Source organism: Engraulis encrasicolus, chromosome 18 (assembly GCF_034702125.1).
Source record: "Engraulis encrasicolus isolate BLACKSEA-1 chromosome 18, IST_EnEncr_1.0, whole genome shotgun sequence".
Classification (NCBI taxonomy): Eukaryota; Metazoa; Chordata; class Actinopteri; order Clupeiformes; family Engraulidae; genus Engraulis; species Engraulis encrasicolus.
Window position 1 is genome coordinate 23445737 of NC_085874.1, and position 12500 is coordinate 23458236.

The 12500-nt window shown below is 42.3% G+C and overlaps 1 protein-coding gene across 1 annotated transcript in view; it reads left to right on the forward strand.

The window, feature by feature from the left end:
- Nucleotides 1-12500, forward strand: part of nrxn3b (neurexin 3b) — a 523292-nt gene that overhangs the window by 232902 nt on the left and 277890 nt on the right. Inside the window, exons 10-12 of the mRNA XM_063223293.1 lie at nt 3609-3812; nt 7196-7222; nt 11904-12023. Of these exons, the coding sequence (XP_063079363.1) occupies nt 3609-3812; nt 7196-7222; nt 11904-12023 (351 nt within the window). The remainder of the gene's footprint in view (nt 1-3608; nt 3813-7195; nt 7223-11903; nt 12024-12500) is intronic.

Below are 12500 nucleotides of genomic sequence, written 5' to 3' on the forward strand. Positions count from 1 at the left end.
ATATGTGCATTCATTTCCCTTTATTTGTTCATGACAATGAATCACTACCCGCTTTGTGAGTAGTTACAATCAGAGTTGTCATCCCATTTATCCACAGTTACGGTGCATTTTTCCCAGTCATAGGTCACCTTGCACCCTGGAGAAGCATGAACTGTTCCCATGCTATAGACAAGACACAAGACATGCAAATACATATATAGATAGCATCAATATGCTGGTCTTTAAAAGCAAAAGTCTTTAACATTCTGAAAGAGTATATTTAAGTATGTTGAAGTATATCTACGTATAAATTCTGGAATGCCATTTGGTTACCTACTTTATATCAATTGGTTACTTGCTTTAATTGCAGGTTTTTTTGCTATTTATGTTGTTTTGTAAGCAAGTCTGATTGTGCGGTGTAGGACATATGCAATTCATATTAGTTCTATAAGCAAAGACCGATGGAATGGTATAGAACATGTGCAATTGACATTAGCTTATTAATCTAATTAATAAATAATAACCTAATCTGTTTTCAAGAACTGTTGTCTTACTTGCGTGCCATGACTCTTAACTTACTTGTCACAGCAGCTGAGATAGTCATCATGACATCCACAAGCCTCACATCTGCTGCTAGTCCAATTTTCACCAATATCATGGGATGTTCCGTCCACTGGATCTTCACATTTTTGGCCTATAAATGCACAAATGCATGCAAATGTGGGCACACACATAAACACACACAGACACACAGACACAGACACACACACACACACACACACACACACACACACACACACACACACACACACACACACACACACACACGCACACACACACACACACACACACACACACACACACACACACAAACAAAGACGCACGCACACGCACATGTACACGCACGCACACGCACGCCTTCATGTATTATTGTACAATAATGAGTTGCTTTACAGTCAGGCGCATTAATAGCAAAGTTTGAGCAACATCTCATTGGCTTGTCATTTTTAGATGATGCATTTCATTACGAAAACATAATTGATAATGGATTGACGATAGAAGTGGTTATGAAATTTGTATTAGTGTTATTTAAACATAATTATATTAGTTCACAAACTCAAAAAGAATTGAGCACTTAACTTTTTTTTCTTTTTCTTTTGAAATGGTGTAATTATCTTCAAAGGCACCGTGATTTAACTGGGTCCTTTTTGGCCAGGTAGCAGGATGACTGTGCCAGTGGAGCCATGACACAAAGGATCAGCAGCACACCTGCAATCTTCTTTAGATTCGCCACACATTTAGAAAATCATTAATAACAGTACCCCTTATCGTGTAGGTCTTTTCTAGTGTCTTTAGGGAGCTTCTGCACACTCCACTAGTGTTTTGTACTGTTATTACTCTGTAGTGATATCTTCCGAAAGTGTGTCAATAATATGTATTCATTCATTCATTCATTCATTCATTCATTCATTCATTCATTCATTACTAATACTTTGACAGGACAGTGTAAACATAATCTTCACAGACATAATAATAGATCCATACATACATCTATGTATTTTTCTGATGTAAAAAAAAAAATACAGTTTTACGGTTTAGTTTTTGGAACAATGACCCAAGCAAATTGTTTTAAACGTTATAACATCCTACATACTTCAAAATTAAGTTGGGAGCCACTTTGCAAAAAATGATATCCTAGCAAGCTTAATTTTCTTGTTACAAGTTGTCTGTCAAACTGTCTTGATTGATCTTTCTTTATTAGATTGCTGTTGTTTGTTACAAGAAATCTGATCAAGAAAAAAAACAATACTTGTCAAATGGTCAAACTCTAAAATACTAAAATGTCTAGTCAGAAGTACTAGCTGTTAGGAGATTCTTTTCTTGAATCCAGTCTGACTAAATGTTTTTTTTTTACTTGAAATTAGAAAAAATAAGCTTGCAAAGATGCATTATATATAAGATGCATTATTTGTTATTTATTTAGAAATATTTTTTTGCAGTGCAGGGCAGTCCTCAACCTTCTGGATGAATTTTTGCAACACAGCACAGCTTTTACTCGCACCAATTTTTCTTCAGCAGCAGTACTGTTGGTACTTCAGCAGCAGCCCACTACACTGAGAGCAGAGACAGACTGTAACAAGAGTTTCTTCTTGGCTACCGTAAATTTAACTTCACATAGAGAGGAAGTACCACTGTTTGATTTTTAGATAACCAGTACCGGACAACTGTATTTTAAATGTACCACACGCGCGCGCGCACACACAGACACACACACACACACACACACACACACACACACACACACACACACACACACACACACACACACACACACACACACACACACACACACACACACACACACAGTGTTTGCACAATAGGCTCACATTTGTAGATTGTGTGTGGAAGTTTTACGTAAACCACCATCTCGGCCATGCTTGGCAACAGACTGGTGATTGTGTTCAATATTTCAAAACAAAGAAGTTTTACCGCACACTTGTTTGACTTTTTGCTTGTTTATTTCAGAGCAATCATCGCCTCCAGAGGTGATATTTTGAAATATTGAACACTCTTGCCTTTACCATCGCCTAGATCAGTGTTTCTCAACCTTTTTTGTCTTTTGTACCCCTAAGTCTTTTCGTTGTGCCATGAGTACCCCCTAAGTCAAGTTTTATATCGCTTTCTCTATGCTAATGTAACTAAGCTCCATGTATTTGTTAAAACTAACATTTTCCAAGTACCCCCTGCAGTGTGCTCGCGTACCCCTAGTGGTACACGTACCCCTGGTTGGGAAACACTGGCCTAGAAGCTGTGCATGGATCTGGTGTTTATGTGTTTCATCTTACGGCTGCAGATGATTGTGGCCAGTGATATGACTTCTTATCTTGTGAGGCTGGCAAGGAGATGTACGCACAAGGCGTGACAGGGCACAACAATGACACACCACGATGCGTTCTTCTTCTTTCCTCCACGTTTGCCAAGAGTCCAACTTGAAGATGGTATCTACTATGCTCTCGTGCAAGATCTTAGCAAAGTCATTTGCAGCTGCAGGGAGCTGCTGCAGCACCATTGCAAGCGATTGTCAGGCAAGATTTCTTCGTCTTAACCAACGTTCTGAGATATATTTTTGCCGGTTCCAAGAGTCGCCGATCAGAAATCGTAGATATCAAACACTGTTTGATATTTACATCTCGACTTGGAACGTCGGGCATAAGACAGTTGCGATTCTCGTTAAGTGTGCATCGCAACCCGATGTCAACATCGGACACAAAATTGGAGTTTGACTGAAGCTAAAGACATGATTTGTAACCCCTGCTCCTGCTCACTACAGTATTCTCTGTTTCGATTAATACAGAGGCGTCCATCTTGAGCTTCGACGGAAGCATGTAGATGAATATGGTGATGCTGAAAAAAGAACATGATACTGTAAGATAAAGACATGATTTATAGCCTGTGCTCCTGCTCACTATTCTCTGTTTCGATCAATACAGAGGCGTCCATCTTGAGCTTCGATGGAAGCATGTACAGTAGATGAATAGTGATGTAGAAAAAAACATGATACTGTGAGATAAAGACATGATTTGTAACCTGTGCTCCTGCTCTCTATTCTCTTGTTTCCCTTACTGCAGAGGCGTCCATCTTGAGCTTCGACGGCAGCATGTACATGAAGGTGCAGATGCCGCAGGTGATGCACACGGAGGCGGAGGACGTGTCCCTGCGCTTCATGTCCCAGCGCGCCTACGGCATCCTCATGGCCGCCACCTCGCGCGACTCGGCCGACACCCTGCGCCTGGAGCTGGACGGCGGGCGCGTCAAGCTCACCGTCAACCTAGGTATCCGCGGCGACCGGCAAACCGAGCGACGGCCACCTCTCCACCTCTCCATTCTCTCCAGCTTCTCCAACTCTTCAGTCTGTCTTTGACTCTGTCTATCTGTCTTTCTGTCTTTCTGTCTCTCTCTCTCTCTCTCTCTGTATTTCTCTCTCTCTCTTGTAGTTCCATTTGTTTCATATTCTTCTCCTATATGAAAGGCCTTGTATTGTCTTCTTTCGTCTTCTTCTATCTGTCTTTGTGTGACCTCTCTTTTCTCTCTCTCTCTCTCTCTCTCTCTCTCTCTCTCTCTCTCTCTCTCTCTCTCTCTCTCTCTCTCTCTCTCTTTCTCTCCACTTTGCTTTGTCAAGGTGTGCCGTTTTTGTTTTTTTTGTGTGTTTTTCTTTTTTCAGTGTCTTCTTCTTATTGGGATGACTAGCATCTGTTACCTATCTAACCTTCTCTTCTACCCCGCACATTAGTCCTGTACTCTATCTAACTGCATGACAGTGTGTGTCGTTTGACCGTGCTCTTTCTCTCCTTCTCTCTTTTTTTTGTTCTCCCTCTGGCTTTGTTGCTGAGATGTGTTTTGGACAGGCAATATCTCATATTCAGTCGAACCACCTAACGTCACTGTCCATACTGCTTATCTGACATGGCACATCTTCTGCCCAGACCACGTCATGATCATTTTTTTCCCTCATGGTATTGACATTTCGGTGCCATATATGGTAACATTATATAATTTTTACGGTAACATTTCTCCTGCGCCCAACCCATCATCTTTTCACTTTTTTGGGAAAAGAAAGATAGATGTAATATAAAACACATGTTCCCCTTAGTATAATGAAGATGTAATTAAGATAAAAAATATGTATATAATTCTTTACTTCAGAGGAGCAATTTAAACCGCTTGTCTAATCAGCGCAATGCTAATGGTCTCTTTTTAATGTTTAACTTGAGAGCATTTGTATTTATGCCTATATATTAAACGTTAGCCTATATTAAATAGAGCTTTATCCCAGAACACTAACATACAGTGCCATACCTTTTGTTGAGGTTAGACTTTTCATTTTTCCTTAAATTTGCAGTTGGGTTTATATATTTTTTAATGGTTAGGTAACTGTTGTTTTTTTAATGATTTAATTTTGTTGTGGTTAGGCTTTTCTTTATTTTTTCATTTAGAGTTTGGGATTTTTTTTGTTTGGGTTGATATTGGTTTGCCATTAGTTTCAATTTGCGGTGAGTTGTTTTGAGGTTAGTACTGGGTTGCCATTACGTTCCCATTTTTAACCCATGCACATCCTCCTCTGCTGCTGGTGGCACGATTTGCCCATTGCCTCCCGTGTCTAAAGATGGTTCTCACCCCTTCAATGGCCCCGTAGCCTGCGCCCGCTGGGCAAACAGCCCTCAGACCACAGCATCCAGGGCACCTGCAGATGGTGGCTATGCACGCTCGAACACATACACACACACACACACACACACACACACACACACACACACACACACACACACACACACACGCACACACACACGCGCGCACACACACACACGCATGCACGCACGCACACACACGGGCGCGCGCACGCACACACACACACACACACACACACACACACACACACACACACACACACACACACACACACACACACACACACACACACACACACACAGCAAACGTGAGGCAAACCCATTCAAAGACACAAAGTGAAGCACATACAGGAAGAGGAATTCCTACATACACGTAGGGACTCGAAACCTTTTCATATGGATCGAACAAACTTGAAAACACATCCTATGCACAAAAGATAATACTATGCTTACTTTAATGCTTTACACATAGTACACATATACACTAAATGTTTAATAAAAAACAATGAAATTAATTAGGCCATACTGTTCATATAACAGATTCAAGAAAACATGTAATAGCACAGATATTCACACAGGGAAACATACATATAAAGCTATATTCCATATAACATGTCTTGCAAAAGCCATTCTTAAAACTTCTTTTGAACTCAAGAAGATGTCCATATATTATTAATCAAAGTGGGCACATAGGAAAGGATGCTGAACTGCTGGTTCTGTATATTTTTATAGTCATTGTACAAACATCATCTCAAATTTAGCGATGGCATTCATGTCAATACAAAGTATGTACATTACTCTTTTTATTTTTTATTTTTCTCACACTAACACGCCATATCGTCTTAATTTCACAACACACATCAGTCTTTGATCTCATACAGATGATGTGGTGGAACTTTGCTCATCTTTCTTCATTTTCCCATGGCCACACACACACACACACACACACACACACACACACACACACACACACACACACACACACACACACACACACACACACACACACACACACACACGCACACACACACACACACACACACGCACACACGCACACACACACAAACACAAACCCTGACTTCCATCTGTTTTGTCTATTGGGCTCGTCTAATCTTGAGCGCTAATTGACACACACCGGTCACTCACTCTCAATCATGGTCCATGGAGGGGAGGGGGTCCATTGCTGGGTTTAGTAAGGCCACTGTATGGTGCTGGTGCTTGTTGGACCGAGGCTGTTTGCTTCCACTTTTCTGTTGCGGTTGACGGCACATGACGGACTCACACGCTACATGGATGTTGACCCTGAATCAGAATAACTCAGAACACTCCCACAGTCCAGTCCCATTTGATTAATGATACACCGTAGGTTGACGGAACTGGTCGTGTTTTATTTCGCCCTACAAGGACTTTTCGATGAGTCCTCTACAGCTGGAGAGATAGAGTTGGAATAAGAATTGGAATTGGTTTCCTTAAATAATAATTATAGTAATAATATAAAATCCAAATGGATCTGATAAGACTGGGTCATGAAATCCATTTAGCAAATGGTGGACGGCGGCCATTTTAAGCCAAGAAAAAGAAAACCCTCATGCCTGGGATATCTGTCTTTAAAAAGGTCCTTAAGAACCACCATTACAAGAGTACTGATAGCGTAATCCCTCAGGATGATCGCTCTTATTACAATTACAAAAATAACCTTTTTATCTAAGCGACCCCTCTGCATTTTTCTGTTAGCTGTACGTATGTACATGCGTCAGCAGTATTTCTGCCTCGCGCTTTTGCACATTTCAGATAACACAATGCGTCTCTGAACCTTGTAATCGGCTGATATCCCCCCCCCTGCCCTTCAGAATTACGATACTGTGACCTAACCTCGTCACACACAGACAGCATACAAAATGGCCGCCGCTCCGCTAGTCTTCCTCCTGCATGTGTCCGTCCCCGGAAGGTGGAGTTTCTGTTTTATGGATGTCTGCAGCTGTAACCTTGAAGGATGCGATTTCATCTGTCACTTATTCTTCCCCATCTAGATTGTGTCAGGATAAACTGTAACTCCAGTAAGTCCACTACTCAACTTCTTTTCTTTAAAATATTGTGTTTTCTGATGTACTTCGTAACTGCTGGGTTGTGGTTTGTTTGTTTTGAATGAATGGTTGGACACGATAGCAGCATGACATAATTCTCTGAAGTCAAACAGAAGATTAAACAACAGAACACAGCATTACACAACATGTTGTAATGTTTCACCTGCAAAATATTACGTATGTTTTATAATAATTCACTCACACAACACCAAGCTTAGTTTACTATGCTGTGACACTATCTTTAATGTAAAAGGTTGGGTGTTTTACAGAAAAAAAGGCATTTGCATTGGCTCCAATTTGCCCATTGCTGGTAATTAGGACTTTGTGTGTGTATGTGTGTGTGTGTGCGTGCGTGCGTGCGTGCGTGCGTGCGTGCGTGCGTGCGTGCGTGCGTGCGTGCGTGCGTGCGTGCGTACGTGCGTGCGTGCGTGTGTGTGCCAAATTGTCTTAGTTCAATAAAGATACATTGACCAAAAAAAAGAACTTTTACTCATGCAGAGGTCCTATCCACTGTCCACAGTGCCATCTGCGAAGCCAAAGCACGAATCGTGATATAACACTTATTAAACAAAAAGAGGTCTCCAACTTTGCTACTCAAGGTCTTGTTCTCTCTTCTCTCTCTCTCTCTCTCTCTCTCTCTCTCTCTCTCTCTCTCTCTCTCTCTCTCTCTCTCTCTCTCTCTCCTCCCCCAAGGCACAAAGATCCACTTCTGAGTTTCTGACTGACAGATCAATGAAACATCTGACTGCATACATTTAATGCAACGTTGGTCTCAAACACCCAACAATCCTCAACCACACACACACACACACACACACACACACACACACACACACACACACACACACACACACACACACACACACTGTACACACACACACACACACACACACACACACACACACACACACTGTACACACACACACACACACACATACTGTACACACACATACCCATTGGTATTCTCAGCAGTTGGTATCTGTAGCAGCAACATGAGGTGTGGTACCAGCAGCACTAGGCCCAGAAGGCCAGAGAGAAGGCTACATATGGTACATCACAAGCATATGGAAATGTAGTGAGGAGATGGGAGGAAGAGGAGGAGGGAGATGTATTGGCAATGAAGAAGAAGAGGAATAGGAGGTGAGGAGGAGGAGGAGGGAGATTTTATGGTGATGAAGAAGAAGAGGAGGTAGAGGAGGAGGAGGAGGAGGAGGAGGAGGAGAAGGGTGGTGATGAAGAGGACATGGGAGAGGGAAGAGCAGCAGGAGGAAGAGGAGGAGGTTAAGAAGATACAGTATATCACGGTGAAGGTCAATGCTGAAGCATGATCGTCTGTGATCATCATTCGACTGATCTCTGGAAGCAGCTTAGATGTGTTGGAATGGTGGGAATTAGAGGCTCAACGTGGTACCATTGCAGAGCCCTTACTGCCGATGAACTGCTGAGATGTGATGGAATATACAGAGTAAAAAATGCACTGTTAGTTCAAGATGTACAGTACAGACTCGATTACACAGCTTTTAGAGAGAATTAGTGTCAGTGTACTCAGTCTAAGTGTTGAGTTAACATGCAGGGTATAAGATATACTGTGACACTATTGCAGACCCATATTATATAGGTGATGCAGTGCTGAGATGAGTTGGAATATGTGCTCTTTAAAAGTGTTAAGTCAATACTGCATTTTAATAGTGTGTAGGGAAAAAGAGGCTTAATGTGACACCATCACAGACCCATACTGGTGATCAGGTGATCAGGGTTCTAAATGGACTTTCTTGGGATGTTAATCTCACTAGCCAAACACACTCACTTATGGGTCAAAGTGGCAAGTGAGTTGGTCGTTTCTACCAGCCAAACTGAAATTTCACCAGCCTTTGGCCGGCTGGCTGGTGTTAGTTTAGAGCCCTGCTGGTGATGCAGTGGTGTGATGCAGTGTGTACGGGAGCAGACCAAAATGGCTAGTAGGCTATATGAGGTTTAATATGATGACACCTCAGATCCATGTTGGTACTGTGGCCTAGCGGTTAAGGAGATCAGAGGCTTGCAGTCGGTTCAAATCCAACCCTTCTAATCCCTACTGTACTCCATGGCCAAAGTGCCGTTGAGCAAGGCAAACTGCTTCAGGGATTTTAACCAATACCTTGTAAATAACTGTAAGTCGCGTTGATAAAAGCGTCAGCTAAGGGTAATGAAACATATAGCATTATATAGCGTTGTAGGGAAAATCAAGATTGGGCTTTAGATCAGAGGGTTGCAGTTGGTTCAAATCCAACCCTTCTAATCCCTACTGTACTCCATGGCCAAAGTGCCGTTGAGTAAGGCAAACTGCTTCAGGGTTTTTAACCAATACCCTGTAAATAACTGTAAGTCGCGTTGATAAAAGCGTCAGCTAAGGGTAATGAAACATAATATTGAACATGACGACGCAGCAGATGCTGAGTTAAAGCGTTGTAGGGAAATCAAGATTGGGCTTTAGATCAGAGTGTTGCAGTTGGTTCAAATCCAACCTTTACAATCCCTACTGTACTCCATGGCGAAATTTCCGTTAAGCAAGGCAAACTACCTCAGATATTTTAACCAATACCCTGTAAAGAACTGTAAGTCGCGTCACGTTGGATAAAAGCGTCAGCTAAGGGTATAGAAACATAATATTGAACATGATGACACAGCAGATGCTGAGATATACTGTCTAGTGTTGCAGGGAGAGTTGCAGGATTTGATGTGATGACACCACCCAAGACTCGTTTTGGCCAGGGCACAGGGCTGGACTGGTCATCTAGCATACAGGGCATTTTCCCAGTGGGCCGGCAGTCCCCAGGGGCCGATACTGTTGTTGTTGTGGTTGTTTTCCTGGGGATTGGCCCAAAATTTAGAGGGGGGAGACCCATTGGTCCATCGTCAATATAGACAGTGGATTCAGACAGTCAAGATATACCGGTAGTAAAGTGGCCTGTGTGTGTTCGGGGCCAAATGCCCGGGCCATTTTCCGGTCCCAGTCCAGCCCCACCAGGGCATATGAGATGGTCAGAGTGAAGATGCAACAGATTGTGTTCAGAATGTGAAAAGTTTGCCACAAATGAGTTTTTTTTTTAATCAAATCGATTCACTGTTCCAAGTCATCCTCTTGACTGTGTACCTGTGTGCATTTGTGCAGGTATGTGTACGTGCCTGTGCGCGAGTGTGTGTGCGTGCCTGTATTGCCTAAAAAGGATCTTAACTTTTGTGCATTCCTGAGCATGCTCACACACACGCGCTCTCATCCTCTGATGCCAAGGCCACGGAGGTGGTGGAATTGCAATCACTTAATTATTCATCTTACACGACCACAGACTGTGGACCGTAATATGCACCATTGATTTCCTCTGAATTAATCATCAAAATTGAGCATGTGCCTCCCAAAAGAACATGGCACAGAAAATACATAGCTAGCCATAGTTAAGAATGTTGAGATGAACGTGGAATAAAGAATATAAATTAGTTACCTGGTGAGAAAATAACTGAATTTTCACTGCAAATTCCACCCAGCACGCAAATATTATATCCCATCCCACAGTTTGTCAGTAGACGAGAGTTGATGAAGGCTTTGATATTATAAGGAAAACGCGTTGGCTTAATTAGATTAGAGTTGGGTTTTTATTTGAGTCAGACCTGCTGGCAGTACAGGATTTTGTATGATTCTGAAATAAGTGATTAGTCCAGCATGACCAACTCTCAAACGCACACACAGGCATGCACCCATGTACGCACGCACGCACGCACACACGCACGCACACACACACACACACACACACACACACACACACACACACACACACACACACACACACACACACACACACACACACACACACACACACACACACACACACACACACACACACACACACAGATACTTGTGGAAGCTTTTGGATATTATGACCTCGGATGAGTAAAAGTGTTTATGGTTACATTTGCTTTTTCAATTACTTGACTTCATGCTACTGGTTCAACACTAACTGTTTACAATACTTACTTGCAGTGTGTATGTGTGTATCCATTCATGAAATTGAAATTAATGGACATTGTGCCTACATTTGATGTTTTCAACCAAGTAATGGGCAAACTCAATATTTGTATTTTGAAGAAAAAAAGGAAATCTATGTTTGTAATGCCATCTTCTTGTACACTGTATATCCTTATGAAAGACAGGTATGCTATTTTGCCAACCCACACCGTTTTCCTATTCAGAGTTCCCTTCTTCGGACACAGTTGAAATTTTACCCACTATGTTGACCTAAATGCATTTGCTGTATGAAACTGGCTAAGTGTCTCCAGTCTGTGCCTGTCTGAGGGGGCATGCGTATGTGTATAGCATACATATCCTAATGCCTCTTTTCCACTGCTGTTTTTTTCTGGAAGGCCTACAGCTCGACACAGCACGACTCGGCCACCACTTTTTTGCTTTTCGAATAGGCATGATCAATCGTAATGCAAAAAGAAGTGGTCGAGCCGTGCTGTGTCGAACTGTAGGCTTACCAGAAAAAAACAACAGTGGAAAAGAGGCATTAGTCAGTCTGTCAACCAACTCATTAGCCTTGCTTTTAGAGATAATCAAATATTGGGTTTGCCACCGGACTCCTTATAGTGTACAGACACACTAACGAGTGGTCATTCTCAGGCAAGGGGCCCGAGACCCTGTACGCCGGGCAAAAGCTGAACGACAACGAGTGGCACGCGGTGAGAGTCATCCGACGTGGTAAAAACCTCAAACTCATAGTGGACGACGACGTGGCTGAAGGTAAGGCCCACACACAGCACCCAATGCACACAAGACATGGCTAACCCTAACTCTATTCTTTTTTAAAATCTTTCTGGGTCCAACTCAATCTAGTACTTGTTGCTCTACCTAGACTATAACAGCAGGGACAGTTAATTGATTCAATTTCAATGGAGGTGGGCATTAGTGAAGCATTAGGCCACAAGCAAAGCAGAGGACTGGAGTTATTAGTCTGGAATGGAGCCTAAATCAGGGATGGGCAACGGTAGGCCTGGGGGCCACATGGGCCCCACCTCCACACTCAATGAGGCCTGTAGATAAAAAAAGTTGGCTTAATTAAGAAAATAATGACCATATATTTTTATAACGACTACTCAATCAATCTGTTATAATTATACTTTTGGCCAATAGAGTATTGAGAATGGAGTATTCTATTCCTTCCAAACAACATGGGCAGTCAGTGAGCAACCAACTGCACCTCTAACTCTGTGAATTGGA